At 45.0% G+C, this 20,698-nt stretch overlaps 1 protein-coding gene across 1 annotated transcript in view; it reads right to left on the reverse strand.

Annotated features, from left to right (window-relative positions):
• Positions 1-2,003, reverse strand: part of ROCK2 (Rho associated coiled-coil containing protein kinase 2) — a 124,133-nt gene extending 122,130 nt beyond the window's left edge. The window contains exon 1 of the mRNA XM_049784552.1: positions 1,857-2,003. Within this exon, the coding sequence (XP_049640509.1) occupies positions 1,857-2,003 (147 nt within the window). The remainder of the gene's footprint in view (positions 1-1,856) is intronic.
• Positions 2,004-20,698: the final 18,695 nt, after the last annotated feature.

Consider the following 20,698-nt stretch of genomic DNA (forward strand, 5'->3'; position numbering starts at 1 on the left):
TTTTTTTAACCCTTTAGCTTAAAAATGAAGAAAATAGCTTAATAAAAGTTGACCAGCCTACATGTATAAACAGCCCCACATTCATTCATAATAGCCCTAACAATGACGATTAGTTATCAGTGAAGACTTATGAAAGCGAAGTGTTAAAAAAAAAAAATCTGTCTAGGGCTTGCATTATGAACCTGATAAATAGTTGAGATTTGCTGTCCTATTTTTAACTGAACTTTCTGGCCTTGGGTCAAAGTTTTGCGAACAAAATTCCAAAGTGAAAATGCTGGGAGATAGGCCCAGAGTCTTCGCTCTGGCCTAGGAAAAAGCTCTGCCCTTGGGCAACCACTCCAATCCAAATGCAGGTTTCTAACAGGACCCTCTAGCCAGGGGTCTCCCAATGCCCTTGCAGAGACATGCAGGTGGAAAACTCAACACACAGACCACAAATGGCATGGCATGGCAAAGGCGCCTGGCCAAAGACAGCGCACCCCAACACTTCAGGAATGATCCGGGGAAAGTATACAGCCAATGCCGCCCACCCCCTCCCCTAGGGCCCAGGAGAACTGAGTCACCCAGCAAAAGCGGGTGCCGGAACATGCGAAGACGGCCTGCAGCCCCTAACAGCAGCCAATCCGACACGGGAAAGGCCGCCTAGATGGCAATAGTCGTTCTAGATAGTAGCTAAACGTGATTCCTGGCAGGGCAGCTCCCCCCCCCCCCGAGGCACGCACGCGCACACACACACACACACACACACACACACACACACACACACACACACACACTCCGCTGGAGCACAGTCATCTATCTAGGTCCTTTTTTCCTGCTTCAGCCAGGGGTTCAAATCTCCACGCCCTCTTATCCCATCCGCACACCTCGAACCCTGCACACCCTGCTGTCGATGAAAACACAAACCGACCATCCGCCTGGAGGTTCCTCCCCCCACACACCCCAGCATTGAAGGTCCGGGGAAGAGGGGGAAGGGGGGAAAATCAGCAAATAAGAAATAAACACGGGCACTTTACAAGGGCCCCAAGAGTCGCTTTGGCTTTTCACGCGGCTATTAATTTGGATTTCAAAGGCCGCTTAAGCAAAGAGGCACAATGGAAAACAAAAAAAGGGGGGGGGCCTCCCCGTGAGCCTGAGTGAGCTCCGGGCCAAGCAAGCAAGCAAGCCAGCAAGCAAGCAACCAACCCCGGGAAATCAAAAACTTCCACCAAGAGCACCAAAAGACCGAGTTGCAAAGTGTGTGTGTGTGTGTGTGTGTGTGTGTGTGTGTCTGTGTGTGTGTGTCTGTGCGGGTGTCTGTGTGTGTCTCTGTGTGTGTGTGTGTGTGTGTGTGTGTGACGGGGAGGGAGATGGTGGAGGTGAGTGTGTGTGTGTGTGTGTGTGTGTGTGTGTGTGTGTGTGTGTGTGTGTGTGTGTGTGTGTAAGGGAACTTGTTGGGTCCTTGAGGTTTGGGATTGCAAACGGAAGTGGAGCAAGCAAGCAAGCAAGCAAGCTAGCAAGCTAGCAAGAGGGGGGCGCCCGCTCCTGGGTCCCCCAGGTAGCCCTCAAGAGAGAGATCCTCTCCGGGGAGGAGAAGAGGGAGGGAGGGAAAGCCTCACCCCTCGCCACAATCGGGGCCCACCGGAGAGACACAGCAGGAGGAGGGAAAACTTCCCAAGCGGATCCCGGGGTGGGGGGGACCCCGCTTGGAGCCCCCGAGTGGTCAGAAAGGAAAGGAGCTGGAGGGGGGGATCGGGGGGCGGCCGCCCCGCTAGACCTGCTCCACCCAAGGAAGCGTCCCTTCCTACGCACCCACACGTGTGCGTGTGTGTGTGCGTGTGCGCGTGTGTGTGTGTGTGTGTCGGGCTCCGACCTACCAGCAGGCTCTCCACGTTGAGGGGCGAGCGCGGGTCCCGGAGCAGCGCCTCGAGCTTCCTCCGGCGGCTCCCGCCCGCCCCGTCGTCCCCCGCCGCGCCGGCCTCGGGGGCGCCGGGCATCTTGGCCGTCGGCGGGGCCCGGCTCATGCCGCGCGCGGCTCGGGGCCTGGCGAGGCGAGGCGAGGCGAGGCGAGGCGAGGCGACGCGACGCTGGGTCTCGCGCTCAGGCCGGCCGGGCCGGGCCGGGCCGGGCTGGGTCGGGCCCAGAGGCCGGGCCGGGCGTCCCCGCCCCTCCGAGGCTCCAAGTCGCGGGGCTCAGGCGGCCGGCTGGATCGCTCAACTCGGGAACGGGACACGGCGGCGACGGGGCCGCCCCGGCTTGCACCGCTCACGGCCGCCGCCGGCCGCCTCCCATGGCCGCCCAGGCTCCCTCCCGCAGCCCGCAGCCCGCAGCCCGCAGCCCGCCCGCGTCCCGCCGTCCGGCCGTCCCTCCGTCCGTCTCTCGCCTCCGGCCGGGCCGCGCGCGCGCAGCCGCTACCCACAAACCCCTCCGCCCCGCCGCCGCCGCCGCCGCCGCCGCCGCCGCCGCCGCGCGCCCCCGCTCGCCACGCCCCCGAGCGCGCGCATTGGCCACGCCCCGATCGTCCCACGCCCCCCGAGCGCGCATTGGCCGCGCCCCGTTCGCCCCGCCCAGCCCCGCGCTCATTGGACACGCCCCATGTGCCATGGTCACGCCTCCCTGTGCGTTGGCCACGCCCCCAATGTTTTGTGGCCACGCCCCTCGCGCCGTCCCCGCCGCCGGAGGCCTCTTCTTGCTTTCAGCCTTTTTCCCCCTTTTCTTTTCTTTATTTTTATGGTGTTTTTTTTATTTATTTGTTTTGGTTTTGGGGGTCACACCCGGCAGCGCTCAGGGGTTCCTCCTGGCTCTACGCTTTCATCCCTTTTTCCCCCTTTTTTTTAGGTTGTTTTTTTTTTTTAGTTTAATTTCTTCTTTTTTTTTTTGGCTTTTGGGTCACACCCGGCAGCGCTCAGGGGTTCCTCCTGGCTCTGCACTCAGGAATCGATCCTGGCAAAGCTCGGGGGGACCTTATCGGATGCCGGGATTCGAACCACCGTCCTGCATGCAAGGCAAACACACCACCTCCATGCTATCTCTCTGGCTTCTCTTATTTCTCCCCCACTTTCCTCTGCTCTGCGACGCTTTTTTCCCTTTTCCTTTCGCGCTTTCCTCCTCCTCCTTCTCCTCCACCCATCGTTCCCTCTTTTTGGAGTTCTCCAAGGGTAAATAAAGGCCGGGCGCCTGGTCTCAGGCTTCCCGGACCAGCTGGGGGAAGGGGAGGAGAGCGCGGCCGCCTAAGGGGGTTCTGATCCCCCCGACCACCCTGCGGAGCCTGAGCCCCGGGGCTTCTAAGTTTTTACTCCGCCGTGCCCGGGATTTTGGGGTGCAGCTGGAGCTCCCCACCACCGCCGCCGCCCGTCTCCTGCTCACACCCTTCTAGCTTTGGACCCTCCAGCCCGCCCAGCCAGCTCCATGCACTGCTACTCAAGGGCCTGGCTTCGACCGCGCCAAAAGAGAGCTCTGCACTTGCTGAGGGGTTCCATGGGGGAAGGAGGGTGTGCAATGAGTTCAGAGGGCTGCTAGGAGAATTTGGGGGGATTTGGGGGGTGTGCAATGGGTTCAGAGGGCTGCAAAGAGGATCCGTGAGGGGAAAAATGGGGTGCATGGGTTCAGTGGGCTGCTAGGAGGATTTTGGGGAAACTGGGGGTGTACAATGAGTTCAGAGGGCTGCTAGGAGGATTCTTGGGGGGAAAGGAGGGTGTGCATGGTTCAGTGGGCTGCTAGGAGGATTTTGGGGGCCAGGGAGGCGTGCATGGGTTCAATGGGCTGCTAGGAGGATTTGGGAGGGAATAGGGTGTATGCAATGGGTTCAGAGGGCTGCTAGGAGGATTCTTGAGGGGGGATAATGGGTGTGCAATGGGCTCACTGGGCTTCTAGGAGGATTCGTGGGGGAAGGAGGGTGCGCAATGGGCGTGGGACTCTGGAAGCGGACGGGAGGGGGGTTGGAATCCCCGTCCCGAGGGGAGGCGAGGCTGGAGGCCTTGCAAAAGTGGCTGCGGCCCCGCAGGGCAGAGGTCCAGGAATCCAAACCCTTCCTGGCCCGTCCCTGGGCCTGGACTAAGACAGTAATCACGAAGAGAACAACAAGGCTAGAGGGACCCAAAAGGAAAAAAAAATGCTTTTCATCCCCAGACCTTCCACAGCGGTCCTTGCCTTTTGCGGGGCGGAAGAGGGGTGGTTCTAGGGGGCCACTCCTCCACATTCCTGCCCTCTCCCGGCCGTACCATTGGCTAGATCCACCCTGGGCGCAATCTGAAAAATATGTGCCAAGAACTATAAAACTGTTCATTGAGCCCCTTTGACCCAGTAAACCCATTTAAGGAAGTGCATTTCTAAGGAAATGATCCAACGTGAGGGGGGCGGTGAGGGAGGGGAAGAACTTGCATAAAGATGTTTATAGCAGAGCTTTTCAAAAAGTTCGGAATGACCAAGACCTGGGAAAGGACCAATTGTCCTGCAACTGCGGAATCAGCCAGTCAAAATCAACAGAAAGAATCCCGGTTGTTAGGCAGACCGTGGCAAGTTCAAGAAATTTTGGCAAGTATATGAAAAGGAATTTAAAAAAAATAATAAGGGTCAATGAAACAGCACTTGCAAAATTATTATTTAAAACTGTGTAAAAATAAGCAGCTATCAACGAGAAGGAAAATTAGTTAGATTGTGATTTTTTTTCCGGTAAAAGGGATTATTAAAAAAATACTTTTTTTCTTCAAAAGCAAAAAGCCACTTTTTAAAAGGTGACCACGGCTTAGGTATTAAGTTGTAAGAATCTTCACTTTTCTCACAACCACCTAAGAGATAAGTCTGCAGATAGGCACCTTAGTTCTAAACCTATAAATGCATAAAAGTAGCATTCTTTACATCACTGTTTCAGGCGACTTTTCTTTCATTGTGAGTTAAATTCACAAGTCCGTGGAAAAGGGATTTGGAGGGCCAGAGAGATAGCACGGTGGTAAGGCGTTTGCCTTGCATTCAGAAGGAAGGTGGTTCAAATCCCAGCATCCCATATGGTCCCCCTGACCCTGCCAGGAGCGATTTCTGAGCATAGAACCAGGAGTAACCCCTGAGCACTGCTGGGTGTGACCCAAAAGCAAAGAAAAAGGGGGGGGGGGATTTGGAGTATCCAGTACAGTTTTCCATCGCTGAGATTATAATTTCGACCATTGACTAAAAGGTAATTTTCTTGAATATGCAAAGTAACAGCTCGGCTCAGGTTCCAAATTAGTTTCATAGTGACTACATAAGTTATTTTTTTTCTGGAGCCTAGTATCAATGTTGGACTTTATAATCATATATCTAAAAAAAATTATTGACCATCAAAATACTGCACACCTCCTCATGCTACTTGATAAAGGTTAATAAAGGACTTTAGCGGGGGCTGGAGAGATGGCATGGAGGTAGGACATTTGCCTTTCATGCAGAAGGATGGTAGTTCAAATCCCGGCATTTCATATGGTCCCCCCAAGCCTTCCAGGAGCAATTTCTGAGCATAGAGCCAGGAGTAACCCTGAGCACTGCTGGATGTGACCACCACCACCCCCCCCCCCAAAAAAAAAGGACATTAGCTAAAGGCTTTTGTTTTGTTTTTTTAGGCCACACCAGGTAGTGCTCTGGGGTTATTCCTGGCTCTGCACTCTGGAACCACCATTGGCGGTGCTCAGGGGACAATGTGGGATGCTGAGAATGGAATCCTGGTCTGCCACAGCAAGGGTAGCAGCCTACCCTAAGTACTACCATTTCTGGCTTCTTGTAAAGGATTTTTTTTATCCATGTTTACTTACTCCAGTGTTTACAGAGAAAAGATAGAAAGAAAACTAATAAAACTTTTTTCTCTTTTCATTAGAGTGCTTTCTTACCCAAGTAATGCATGCATGCATTCTCATAAAAGTTAAACCCAAAATATATAGACCATGACTTAAAAAATTATCTCCCAAAGGCCGGAGAGATAGCACAGCAATCCAAGATGGACGGTGGTTTGAATTCTGGCATCCAATATGGTCCCCCGTGCCTGCCAGGAGCTATTTCTGAGCACAGAGTCAGGAGTAACCCTGAGCGTCAGCCGAGTGTGACCACCCCCCCTAAAAAAAAGAAGCTCCCTAAGTTTTCTCTACACACACAAACGTCAATCTTTCAAGCCCTTTATCCCATCTTTTTCTCACTAGTATAGCATTAAACCACGTTATAGTGGTGGTTTACAATTCGATCATTTTCCATTGGTTAATCATGTTTTAGGAATTTCTCCTTGTGTAGAGGCAATTTACCTCATCTTTGCTAAACGGTTATACTGTATTTCATAGTATGCAAGTATCTTTCTTTCCTCGATTTCAGGAGCATGGTGCTTAAGAACAAACTCAACACAGATGACCTCCTCCCCTAAAACCCTGCTACAATCTAGTATTCTTGTTTTCTGTCTAGCTGGTCCTCAATAAATGTTACATATTATTTTCTCTCAACGAGGTAATGTTGCAATGAACAGCTTTGTATTGGAGCTTTTAAGTAGTACGTATTCACGAAAGTGAAATTCTTGTCTCACAGAGGTTTTCTTTTAAAGATCTGCAACTTCTATCAATGTTAACTTTGAAAGACTAAGCAGTATAAGAGATAAAGCAGCCGAAAAAGGTGTTACATTGAATTACTGAGTTCCATTTTTTATTTCCTCATGGTCAAGTACACAAGTGTAGCCCCGGAGCACCACAGTTTATGCTCCCAAAACAAAAACTACCGCAGTTTACCTTTTCATCATCAGTAAGGGACACTTCCAATTTTCTGTTTCCTTTGCCGATATTAAATGTTACAAATACTTTCAATTTGTGTCATCTTAATAGGCAAACAATTAGGCATCTTATTTTAACTCGTATTCTCTTAACTATTATCGTAGATGAGTATTTTATGCTTCTAATTCTGCTGAAATTACCCAGCTGTATCTTCTGTCTAGTAAAATTGACGTATGCTTACTGACTGATAGGATCTCAGTCTTTGTCATCGATATTCCTTCTAATTTGGCAGCAGTAAATTATATGTTGGAGTTTGCAAGTGTTTTCTTCTGGTTTATTGCTTGTCATTCGGTTTTGGCTTAGTTATTCTTTTGTCACACTTCAAGCTTTTCATAAAGACTAATATGTCATATTTTCCTTTATAGCATCTAGGTTTTATCTCTGGATTAGGGAAAATGTAAAACCCAATGATTAGGGGATACAGAGGACAGAAGTTGCCACTGGCTATGAGGAATGGAAGCTTTCTGAGAATACACTTAACCGAAATTAGCCGAAATTAGTGGTAGAAAGAGAGGTTTCTGGGCCTTTCATGCAGAAGTATGGTGGTTCGAAACCCGGCATCCCATATGGTCCTCTGAGCCTGCCAGTAGCAATTTCTGAGCGTAGAGCCAGGAGTAACTCCTGAGCGCTGCCGGGTGTGACCCAAAAGCCATAAAAGAAAAAAGAGAAAGAAAGGGAGATTTCTGCAGTTCTTATTCCTCAAGTGAAGAATTTTTGCTTTGATTCCTACTATTCTGAGATTGTCCCAAATTGGCTTCTTCCTTTTTAACCAGGAACCAGTGTCCCTGCTGGTCCTGCGCCCAGATAGAAGAGGTGAGAACTTGAATATATATATACACACATTTGTAGTTTGAGAACTAAATTTAAAAGGAATATATTTTGCATGGGGTTCCTCTTTCAAAGAGACCTTCTGGGCATAGCTAAAGAGCATTGCTGGGTGTGGCTCAAACAAAGAGAAAACCCACTTTGTTTAATGCTCAGGAAGAGCAAGGAGGAAAGGAACACAAAGTACAGGGCATTTAAATAATTCTGACCCATCTATGTTGAAGGCACTGATTTTTCCATGGCTAGTTTGATCTGTCCCCCCTCATCTATTTGTTTTCTCTCTCTTCATTCCCAGATGACAACTAAGTGATAGGTGTCAATTTAACATCAACTTCCCATCAATAGCTGTAAAACTCACTGACCCCATCACAATACAAACACGCCCTCTTCTATCTACCTGAAGTTTATCTTCTTGGTAAATTTTTGTTTTGTTTTGTTTTTGGACCACACCTCCTGGCACCTGGGTTACATCTGGCTCTGTGCTGAAAAATTACTCTTGGCAGGCTTAGGGGACCCCATAAAGAATGCTGGGAATCAAACCTAGGTCAGCTGTGTGCAAGGAAATGCCCTACCCACTGTGCTATTTTGTTTATTAAAAATTCAGTTTTGGGGGCCGGGAAGGTGGCGCTAGAGGTAATGTGTCTGCCTTGCAAGCGCTAGCATAGGATGGACCGCAGTTTGATCCCCCAGCGTCCCATATGGTCCCCCCAAGCCAGGGACGATTTCTGAGCACATAGCCAGGAGTAACCCCTGAGCGTCAAACAGGTGTGGTCCAAAAACCAAAAAAAAAAAAAAAAAAATTCAGTTTTTACTGTTAAGAATCTGCACCTTCTGGGCCCGGAGAGATAGCACAGCAGTGTTTGCCTTGCAAGCAGCTTATCCAGGACCAAAGGTGGTTGGTTCGAATCCCGGTGTCCCATATGGTCCCCCATGCCTGCCAGGAGCTATTTCTGAGCAGACAGCCAGGAGTAACCCCTGAGCACCGCCCGGTGTGGCCCAAAATCTGCACCTTTCTTAGAAATTACTCCTCCCAAAAAATGCAGTATAACCACTATCCCATAAATCCCACTATAAAAATCAGGGATTGATTTTGTCGGTTTGGTTTGGTTTTTGTCCGACATGTGATATTTGTAACATTGATTTTAATGACAAAGATTAGTATGATGTTTAAAGACTTCCAATGTACTAAACAATGTGCCTTTTAGAAATTACCTTCTCAAATCTGCCTCATGCTAAAGGTAATATTACTAAATCCATTGTTTCAGATGACATTAAGGATTCTGATATGTGATATTATAATGTGATCAATGAATTTATGGATATATGGATAGTATAAAGATTAATGCTTAATCCAGAATGGCCTGGACTTTACTTATAAAATAGTCAACCTCTTTTCTCAGGTTTGTTACCTACTGCAAAATAACTCCCACTGGTATTGTAGTTAGTGAGATGCTTTTGCTCACAGAAGCCAAAATTTAATAGCAATAAAGGAATGGATTCTCAACATAAAGCTGTCATTATTTTTGTAAACTCTGCTACTATAAAGGGCACAGAGGGTTTAATGGCCTATGAACTAGGGTTTCATCCTTAAGCTTCATTCATGGGCCAGGTAATAACTCCCAGCATGAATGAGAAAAATTGCTGAACCTCTCTATGAGTCAGTTTCTTCATACACAAAATAGAAATAATGAAGCTTGGTTGTCATTAAGGCTCCTTAAGATCTCCAGATGAAAGATATTGCAATGCACCTAAGACAAATTATTCATCAGTATATTATGAAGATTCTCAGAGAGGAAAGATCTAGTTGTGGCTCAAAAGTACATTTGTAAGTAATTGTAAATCACTTAAAGGAATATAGACAAGTAGGTCTGAGAGGAGTCATTTTTAAATGTCTGAGGTCCTGGAAAGCTCAACTTTGCATTTGGCCCTGCCAGTTTGGCAGGAGGCCTGATGTCATATCTGGCCATCTCATTTTCTCCATTAATAAGATAGAAATGGCCTCAGGATGCTTTAGGGGATTTCCCTCCTTGAAAACCTCCTTTGAATTCTCTATGATTATGCATGAACTTCTCATCCTGAATTCAGGTCTTTCTGCACTTTCTATCACCTCCCAGTTTAAACTTTTCCCTGCTTCTGTTTCTCTCTGCTTTATTGAACAAACTTGACCCTCCCCTTCTTTCCTCTTTAGTAATCCAATCTCCATACATGTGCCATGCTATCCTCCCTTCCCTTTCCACCTGTCAAATAGAACCAACCTGAACGCAAGATCTATGCTCTGAATAAAAGAGTTCTGCATTCTTTTTTTTTGTTTTTGTTTTTTTGGGGGGGGTCACACCCGGTAACACTCAGGGGTTACTCCTGGCTATGTGCTCAGAAGTTGCTCCTGGCTTGGGGGACCATATGGGACGCCGGGGGATCGAACCGCGGTCCGCCCAAGGCTAGCGCAGGCAAGGCAGGCACCTTACCTTTAGCGCCACCGCCCGGCCCCAAGAGTTCTGCATTCTTAAACTCAAACAGATTTTGTTATTTGGGTTATGGTTTTGTTGTTGTTGTTGTTGTTGTTCTTAGTTTGGAGGGGTTACACCTAGTGGTACTCACATCTGACTCTGTGCTCAGGGATCACTCCTGGTTGGGCACAACCAGGGTTGTGTGGTTGGAACGACATAGGGTGCCAGGGTTGGCTGCATACAGGATACTTTAGGGGGTAATGCCACACCTAGAAGTGCTCCTGATTCTATACCCAGGAATCACTCCTGATGAGCTTGAGGACCATCATGTGGGATGTTCCACCTGCAAGACACTTACCTACTGTACTATTCCTCTCTAGCCTGACAGCAGTTGTTAATAAAATATCCAGCAAGAATTTGCTCCATATATATATAAAGAATCAATATTTTTATTTACATTAGGAAGGTAAATTTGTTGTATGTCTAGCAGGGGTCCTCAAACTTTTTAAACAGGGGGCCAGTTCACTGTCCCTCAGACCATTGGAGTGTCTGACTATAGTAAAAACAAAACTTATGAATGAATTCTTATGCACACTTCATTTATCTTATTTTGCAATGAAGAAACAAAACAGATACAAATACAATATGTGGCCCACGGGCCATAGTTTGAGGACCACTGGTAGAGAAAATGAGGGGTTTTTATCATTTTGCATTCATCATATGAAGAGCTCTTTCCTGCTATCTACTCATCAAATACTTTGATCCAGAAGAACTATAAACTGTATAAAAGTCATAGTGGCATAGTTAATGGACAAGACCATGTTATCTCTGCCTCTGAACTTTGCTATGCCATTCCATTTCTCCATCCCGTTCCTGCCCATCCTTCAAGTGCTATCTGTCCAAGAGCACTCTCCTTCTGCATCAGTTTCCTAAGCCCTCTTTCCTTCTAAATTCAACCTGATATTTAACTTTGTGCTACAACAAGGAGCTAAGTGGGAATTTTGCCTACAATGTTTGCTGAAAACTCTGGAATTTATTTTTAGAATGGGTCAAGCCCCCCCCCCTTCCCAACTCCCCACCACTGGAAAATGCAGCAGCCTCCCATGCACACCCACCATCTTCCCAGCAGAAAAACAGCCTGTCTCTTCCACCAACCTCCAAAAGAAAATAATGGCCACCAATGCTTTCCAAATAGTCCTGTCCAGGCTGATCCCTCTGTGGAATTCTCAGAATGGGCGGGAGCAGATTCCCCTTTCTGCATGAACCACAACAGCCCAATGCCTCAGCCTACAACCTCCAACAGAAACAGCTCAGCTCTGCAACTTAAACTTATCAAACTGATAAGCCACCAAATAAATATAAATGTAGATATGCTTTATTATAAATTATATTATATATAGTATATATTATATAATAAATATATATATATATGATATATGGCACCAATCAAATCCAGTAAATCCTGAGACACTGACTTTGATAAGACCATGGAGAGGTATAACAATTATCTCAAATTGCCCTTGTTGTTTTAATAATTTCATTTTCGCCTGTGTTGTAACAAACAATATGAAGCAAATTTGTTTGTGCTTACAAGTGGCAGGTTAGGGGGTGGTGGGAAACTGGGTGAAATAAAGGTCACACTGGTGATGAGATTCGTGTCTGAATATTTAATGCCTGAAGGGGCCAGAGAGATAACATAGAGGTAGGGCATTTGCCTTGCATTGCAGAAGAACAGTGGTTCGAATCCCGGCATCCCATAATGTCCCCCATTCCTGCCAGGGGTGATTTCTGAGCACAGAGCCAGGAGTAACCCCTGAGCGCTGCCAGGTGTGACCCAACCCCCCAAAAAATTAATGCCTGAAATAACTAGATTATAAACAACTTGGTAAATCATAGTGTTACAATAAGAAATTTTAATGCAAATTCCTTTTAAAATTGCTGGTTATTATGCAAATATTGATCATAATGATATATATCTCAATGTTGTATAAGATGTTATAATCCAATACTGCTTTAAAAAATTAAGAAAAAGTCATATGGAAAAATCTTTAAACAAACTTAAAGAAAAAGATTGAATTAGAACTTCAGTGTTGGGCCAGAGCGATAGCACAGCGGTAAGGCGTGTTTGCCTTGCATACGACCAATACAGGATGGACCCCAGTTCGAATCCAGATATCCCATATGGTTCCCTGAGCCTACCAGGAGTGACTTCGGAGCACAAACCCAGGAGTAACTCCTGAGAGCTGCTGGATGTGACCCAAAAAAAAACAAAAAATAACTTCAATGTTTACTTAATAATGATAAAATGATGCAAAGAATGTGCAAGAAAGCACAACTGATTATAATTTATGAAATATATGTGAAATCCTTAGGATTTTCAGTGACAACCAGTCTACATTTCAAGTGTGAGGCCAGGGGTTCTATCTAAACTGCTGAACATGTACTGAGTGTGATCCGTGACCACTGCCAATATTTGCAATACCCAGTGCCATATACAGTGTGCCATTTCTAGTCACTGCAATCAAGTGAGGGATCCCTGGCACTCAACTATGAGAGAAATCCTAAAAACAAGTGTGTATGTTGTTTTATGTCACAAAAACAATAGCAAAGAGTAAAGGGAAGTGAAAGAATGAAAGGGAAAGAGAGGAGAAGCAAGGAGAGAAGTGAAACCCAAATGTATATCTTTTTTTTTTTGCCTTATTATTTCTTTTTTTTTAATTTTTATTTTGATCATAGTGGCTTACATATCTTTCACATTAGTATTTTAGATACATATTACCATTGAATCAGGGGAATACCCACCACCAAATTTGTCCTCCCCCCCTTCCCCACTCCCTTTCTGCAACCCATATCCCCCACAATCACCCCCCAGGCTGCTAGAGTAGGTGGTCCCCTCTTTGTCTAGCTTACTATCAGTGATCATACATCTGTTTGGTCCTGGTGTCCTCCCTTGTTTCTCCCTCTATTTGAGAGGTTAACCTAGATATATTGAGTTATGTGGTTTTGTTGAAAGAAAGGCAATAGAATGGGGTAAAGATTAAGCATAAAAATTTTTAAATAAATAAATACATTTAAAAAATATGCTGAAAATGGGTGGAGTCCTTCTAGTGGCTATCTGCCTCAGTTTGAGAGAGGACATGAAAAAGGTAATTGAAACACCATAACAATACAAAAATAAATGTCAAATTAAATATCCAGTGAGCCCTACAGCAATAAAGAGAAGCACCACACAATAGCCAGAGTGCAAAAAGAAGGAGAAATATCTCAAATGTATATCTTTTAACCTAAAGATATAAAAAAGGTGTATATGGCCTGGGTCTTTATGACTGAGTAGGGTTTGGATATGAGGAGAAAGAAAGAAAGAAAGAAAGAAAGAAAGAAAGAAAGAAAGAAAGAAAGAAAGAAAGAAAGAAAGAAAGAAAGAAAGAAAGAAAGAAAGAAAGAAAGAAAGAAAGAAAGAAGGAAGGAAGGAAGGAAGGAAGGAAGGAAGGAAGGAAGGAAGGAAGGAAGGAAGGAAGGAAGGAAGGGAGAGAGAGAGAAAGAGAAAAAGAAAGAGAGAAAGAAAGGAAAGAAAAGAAAGAAAGAAAGAAAGAAAGAAAGAAAGAAAGAAAGAAAGAAAGAAAGAAAGAAAGAAAGAAAGAAAGAAAGAAAGAAAGAAAGAAAGAAAGAAAGAAAGAAAGAAAGAAAGAAAGAAAGAAAGAAAGAAAGAAAGAAAACTAGAAGGGAGAAAGGGAGGGAGGAAGAAAGGAAGGGAGGGAGGGAGGAAGGAAGGAAGGAAGAAAGGAAGGAAGGAAGGAAGGAAATAACCACAGAATTGTATGTGAGCTGTTAGAAAGTGAAGATAAGTTCAGATCAAGGAAATCCTTAACTGTTGGGTTATAATTTGTGATGGTATATGAACTAAGTCTGTCCCCCAGAATTCTCTATTATTATAAAAGGCTTAGAGCACCTTCTGATTTGTCAATCTGTGTGGGCTCTAGGGGTCACCTCTCAGCAACTATTGAGCATGATGGGGGCAACCTTGGAACTTGAGAGCTGTATGATGAAGTAAAATGGAAGCAGAGCAGCTCAAGGGACATTTTTGTAATCCACAGACTACCATTTATAAATAGGTGGCTTATGATTGAGAGTAATTAAAAACATACAAAGCATATAAAGAAGAAGACAGCTGTAAAAGTGGTTGGTCATTAGACGGGATAACATTTAGTTCCCATAAAAGCTCGCTTTATTGTGAAATGAGAAACCACTTTAAACTTCCTGCCTTTGGAGTGGCACTTTGATTGCTAAGGCTGCTCTTGTAATATTCCATTTGCTGCCTTGGCTCTAAGTGAACACAGGCCTTCATGTAAAGTGCACAGAGACCAATCTACTGGTTATTGAGACGTGTGGCCAGGAGCAGAGCAGGACCCACATCTATAGATAAACAATGAATGGTGAAAGCAGACTTGTAGTAACCTCATTCCTGCACTGACTTTGCCGTGTAGCCTCAGACAAATTAACTTACCTCTTTGATTTTTTCATTTTTCTCTTGGGTTTTTGTGAGAAATAAACATGAGAATGGTAACTGACCTTTTGACATACTGAAAATGGGCTTCCTCTAACCCGCTCACCTGTCAGAAGCTGACAGGATCCTTTTTCTTATTCATTTGTTCTTTCAGCAAAGTTATTTCTATGATGGAAAGAGTTGTGAATAGCAGAGAACTCGTCCCAATAGACCTATGATCTAAAGGACGGGGGCATAAGTAAGCAATTAGCAATGTGGTAAGTGCTACAACAACAAAAAAAACTATTAAAAAAATTAGATAATGGAACAATAGTGTGGGGAGATTGGGAATTGGGAAAAGTTCACAGCAGGTAACAATTCTGATAAAATCTAAGACAAATAAGGGGCCATAGAGATAGTATAATGGGTGCTTTTGCCTTGTACATAGTCAACCCTAGTTTGATCGCTGGCACAATATGTGGTCCTCCAACACCTAGCAGAAATAACCCCTGAGTGCAAAGCCAAAAGTAAACCCTGGATACTGCCAGATGTGGCCCCCAAATAAATAAATAACAAAATAAGTAAATAAAAAGTAAAATAGAAAAGAGCAGAAAAGCTGGAGAAAAGGGTTTCCAGTCTAAGATGAAAGTAAGGGAAAAAGTTGTTTTTGTTTGTTGTTTGGGCTATTGGGTCATTTAATAACATTTGGGCTCAAAGTCAAGTCAACTGTCCTGTGGTATGTAAAGAATAAAAACACACCAGTCAACCTTCAGAGCCATGACATGTTCTCTCAGAATAGTGTAGTTCTCTCAGTGCAGTGTAGCCTAATAGTGTAGGTAAGTGGTGTAGCCTACTACAAAAACTACTTTGTAAAAGAGCCCTACAAAGCCTAAGGGTTATGGACAGATGGAATAAAACTCTTGCAACCCAAAGTAATTTTTGTAGTAATTCTTGGAAGCTGGCTCATCTAAACAGCTCTGGGTCAGACAGACCATTGTTGTGACCGCCATAGAGAGAGGGCTTGTTTTTCTTTATTCTCTGAATAGAAGTTGCATGCATAAGACCTGGGATTAGATTTTGTTTCCACCACTTATTGGCTATTTGACCTTCTGCAAGTCACTTCACCTTGCTGAATTCCACTTCCATATCTATACAGCTTCACCACACAGTTGAATCCAGTGTTAACACAAGAAAATATACATATGGGCCAGAGCAATAGTTTAGCATGGAGGGGGAGCATTTTGTATTGCATGTGGCTAACTGGGTTCAATCCCTAGCATGACAGCACTGATTCCTGAACAAACAGAGCTAGAAGAAAGCCCTGAGTACCAAGGGTGTGCCCCCCCCAAACAAAAACAAACAAAAATGTATAAAGTGGTGACACAAACAGAAACTCCCTGGCACACATTCAAGTGTGTTCTGTTCAATCTGCCTGGAGTCCCAGCTTATATTCTTGGGAAGGAAAAAGGAGACAATTAAGGGACAAGGCCTCAATGACGACCGGATTTCACTAGCACCAATAAATTGACAAAGATTGTAATTCCACATACCTGATCTACATTTATTTATTATTTATAAAAATGGACACAATTAGGGGCCGGGCGGTGGCGCTCGAGGTAAGGTGCCTGCCTTACCTGCGCTAGCCTAGGAGACGGACCGCGGTTCGATCCCCCGGCGTCCCATATGGTCCCCCAAGCCAGGAGCGACTTCTGAGCGCATAGCCAGGAGTAACCCCTGAGCGTCACTGGGTGTGGCCCAAAAAAAAACCAAAAAAAAAAAAAAATGGACACAATTAAAAGTACAGAAGCAAGTCATAGGACATCTTTGTGATGTATTTGTTCCTGACCAGCAGAAATCAAAATGGAATTCACATGGCAACTACTCAGATGCTGAATGTAATGGGTTAAGAAGCCAGAAATTTGAATGTTGGGTGATAGCTCAGTGATGGAGTATGTCTTGCAAGTGAGACCTGGGTTTGAGCAAAGCCCTATCCTCATGGCTCCCTAACCCCCACTCAAGTAGTTTCGATGGCCCTGGTAGCATCTGACCACCTCTGGGTGTGGCCCTGCCTCCAATGGGTGTGAGCTCACAAGCAATAACAAAATAAATGATGAGAGGAAGCACCAGGAAAAACGGGATCTCAGTTTTTCCATTTGCTAACCATATGACCTCAGGCGAATTATTTTCACATTCTATGCCTCTATCTCTTTTCCATAAAACAAAAGAACTGATTGTGGACTGGAGAGATATTTCAAAGGACTGGAGTATGTTTTGCATGGGGAGTCATCCCCAAGCTCTGCAGGTGTGGCTCCTCTCCTACCCTACACCCCCCATAAAGAATTGGTGTGAGCAGCCTTTAAAGGAGCCATCCAGCTAGGACATTCTATAAAGAAAGAAGCATAAAGGAATTTGAACTGGGAAGCTAAGAAAATGTTTAGGGAAGAAGCAGGGACGTGAACAAATTAGTACATGCTAGAAAAGAAGAAGGTTGGACATTCCAGTGAGCAGAAACTGGGGGATGGAGGCAGGAAGAGAGGGGGAGGCCATGCAATACTGTGACCAGGAAGCATCTGGCTGGATCAGATGTTGTCTGTGGGGCTTTAGGGTGCCTTGAACACTGGGCTGAGGAGCTAAGGCTGAAAAAGGAAGGCATTGACTTCCTTGATGTCTGGAAGTCAGTGGAGAAAGGACTCTCATTTCCTCTGCTTATTCCCCCGAATTGCCCTCTGGATCTTCAAGGGTGACAAGTTGCACCAGTGATGACTCTTTTTTGTGAAGGCCACTTATCCAAGTAGTGAGGAGGGAACATGTGTTGGATGAAGAAAGCATTTGGGAAGGGATATTTTGGGCTCTGCTCAAATCTTGGCAAGGACTTGCTCCTACCATTAACTAACTTGCATTTTAAAGTCTGTTCATCTGCTACAACGTTGAAGGCTAAACCATCAAAAGAAAGCAAAAAAACAAAAAACAAAATTAAAAAACAAGTAAATGTCCTTGAAATCTTGAAACCTAAGCATTATTGTCAAAAGCACTTGAAACAGTACAAAAAATAAGAAAAATAACAACATAAGACTAGATACATAAAGTCAAGATAGGGAATTATTCCAGGCCTGAGTAAACATGTACTAATTATTTGGCCAATGTAGCTGGCAAGCTGTGCAATGTGTTAGGCACATCTCTTCCTCTTCAAGCCTCAGTTTCTCTATGTGTCCAATAAAGGAGTCCTATCAGTGGGCTCTAGTGCCCTCTCTGGTCCTGGCCAGGCCCTAGTTCCCATTTCACTGTCCTGTTCCCACTGCTGGGAATAGCATTCCTGGGAGGACACATAAGAACTCGTACCACTTTGATTTGGGCTTGACTGACCTCTGTCCCTTGAGTGGCCTCTCAGAGCTCAGACCAGAGAACAGAGGCAGCTGCTGGGCTCTGGTTTGGCATTGGCCAGAGATGAAAAGGAACCAGCCAGGCTGCAGCCAAGTTAGGTCTCTTGGAAAGGGTCATTTATACATGAGCCAGCCTCTTGGTCACTGCCTGGGGACAAAACTTGTCCTCTGTGGTGGATGCCCTCTAAGGTGGCCCTTTAATTCTTCATCCACACTCTGTAGGGCTTGCATTGAAGCTTCCCAGATGCTCCTGTGTTGTTGGTGTTATTCTCTAGCTCAGACATATCAGGAACACTCCCTCCACTGTGTATCTATACCAGCATTACCGAAGAAGCCCCTATCCTTTTAGGTGTCCCTTAGAATCCAAGCTGTGCCACTTGTGTCTGGATAAGGAAGCTTGTTTGGTCTCCCTCCCTCTGCTGAGTTCCAGGCGCCAAAAAGTCCCACAAGAAAGAGACCTAACATATTTCCCAAAATAAATTTGACCAAAGAACATTCTGTTTAGTAACACCAAGCTCTAGCCCAAGATTTGTACCTCCAAACGCTGCATTGTGAAGCACTGTTCGGTGCTTTCAGACCTTAAATGTCCTAGTGTTTGGAAACCCTTTCCTCAATCTGAACCTCCACAATCATCAATCCCACATTCATGGCATCTCTTCATCCCCAGGGCCAGCAATGTTTTATTACCAGCCGGGAGTTTTTCATTGATATATTTGCAAAGATAGAGTCTTAGGGGAGGCAAAAGAAAAAAAAAAAAGCAGGGTCTTAAATAACCAAAAGATCCTGATTTTCAGGTCAAAGATCCTTGAAAATTTAAGTCATACTAATTAATCTCTCCTCCTTTTGTTCTCAAACTGCCTGTCATGCTTTACTTTTGTTCTAAGTTTTGCTGTTGCCTCAGTCTGGAAAACTCTCCTCTTGGTTTACCTGTGGAATATCTTTCATCTTTCAAAGCTTCACTCAAAGCCACTTCTACAGACTCTCTTCACATATTACCCTAAGAATTGAGTACTCTTTGCTTTGTGTCCCTGCAGTATTCTTTGTAGACTTCTGTTGTTGTATTACTGATCCTACCCTAATCAATAATTGTGCCCCACCCTAGGGTGTGACCTGGTGATGGTATATTGGATTATTCCTTACTTGGTATTCTGCTCCTACCCTAGGGTGGTACCTGATTCTTGTGTATAAAAGAAAGGATCTGAGGAAGGATTCTCTTCAGCCTTATCCACTGAATAAAGCTAATATCTTCTGAAGCCTGCCTGCCTCTGAATTTTCTACCCACTGCTATCCTGAACCCTCAGACCCGCCAGCTAAACAAGGTGGTAGACGCGTGGTCTGAGCTGGAGGAGAAAGACCTCATTCTCCATCCCACCATCATCCAGCCTCATTAGGGCTAAATTACAACATTCTGTTAATACATTTTTCATCCCTCTTTCCTGGAGGGTTTGTATGATAGTTGTCATTTATTGACATCCTCTGTTCCATTATTGGATAGCATGCAAAAATATGGTTTAAGAAAAAAAGACAAGGACTAGAGATATAGTACAGAAAGTGGCCTTGCATGTAGCTAACTCTAGTTGAGTCCCTACTTGGTCCTTGAGTACCACCAGGCGTGAACCCCAAGGACTTCCCCAAATAAAAATAAAACAAAGTTTTGGACAGAAAAGATAATACAAGTGGTAAGGAACTCACCTTGCTTCAGAATGCCTGACACCAATAAATGGTCACTGAAGCCATCAGGGGTCATTCCTAAGCACGGGGCCAGGACTAGCCCCTGAGTACAGCTTATGTGCCCTAAAACTCTGCCCTCCCAAAAGACAGTGTCCATCCTCTGTGCTTTGGGTTTCTTGCCCTTATCTGGGCACCTCTGAATGCCGAGAGCTCTCAGCACACAGTTCCATCTGTAACTGACACTCATTTGGCCATGGTAGTGGAACTTGTGTATGAACTATCCTCTACATCATGATAATACGTTGACATCACAAAGGAAACATTGCAAGCTCCCAAAGGAAAGAAAATGAGGTGTTAATTAGCAATATTTCTTCAATTGGGGGTTCAATTATTTAACATTCAAATAGTCAGAAGGGAAAATAAGAATGAGGAAATAGACATAACAGGACCCTTTTGGAGAAGCACAACTGTGGTCCTCAAGAACCCACAGTGGGGGCAGGAGAGATAGCATGGAGGTAGAGCATTTGCTTTGCATGTAGAAGGTCAGTGGTTCGAATCCCAGTGTCCCATGTGGTCCCTTGAGCCTGCCAGGAGCGAATTCTGAGCATAGAGCCAGGAGTAACCCCTGAGCGCTGCCAGGTGTGACCCAAAAACAAAAAAAGGAGAACGCACAGTGAATATAAGCTTTTTCCTGAGTCTTTCTCTTTTGATCTAATCCCAACAAACTAATGGCATAATAAAAATGACCCATAAATAGTTAGGGATGGTGACACAGAAAATATAGATCAGCAGCAAGCAATAGACAATATCAACAAGATTTGTGGTCATTGGGTAGAGGGGCAAATAGAACAAACTTTAGTAGTTTCCATTTGGACATTACTACATTGATCCAGCTTTGAGAATCCTGGGGATTCTCAAATTACTGGACAGTGTTCTGAATCCTTACAGTTCATGCCTCTTGTTTATAGGCCTTTGTTTAGATGTACCTTCCTCAACACTTTGATTTAAACTGCTGCCTTTCTAACCCCAGGCATCATTAAGTCCCACTTCTTTATTTTGGGGTCACACCAGCAGTGCTCAAATCTTACTCCTGGGTCTATGCTCAGGGATCACTTCCAGAGGTGATCAAGGAACCAAATGGGA

Source organism: Suncus etruscus, chromosome 12 (genome assembly GCF_024139225.1).
Source record: "Suncus etruscus isolate mSunEtr1 chromosome 12, mSunEtr1.pri.cur, whole genome shotgun sequence".
NCBI classification, from domain to species: Eukaryota; Metazoa; Chordata; class Mammalia; order Eulipotyphla; family Soricidae; genus Suncus; species Suncus etruscus.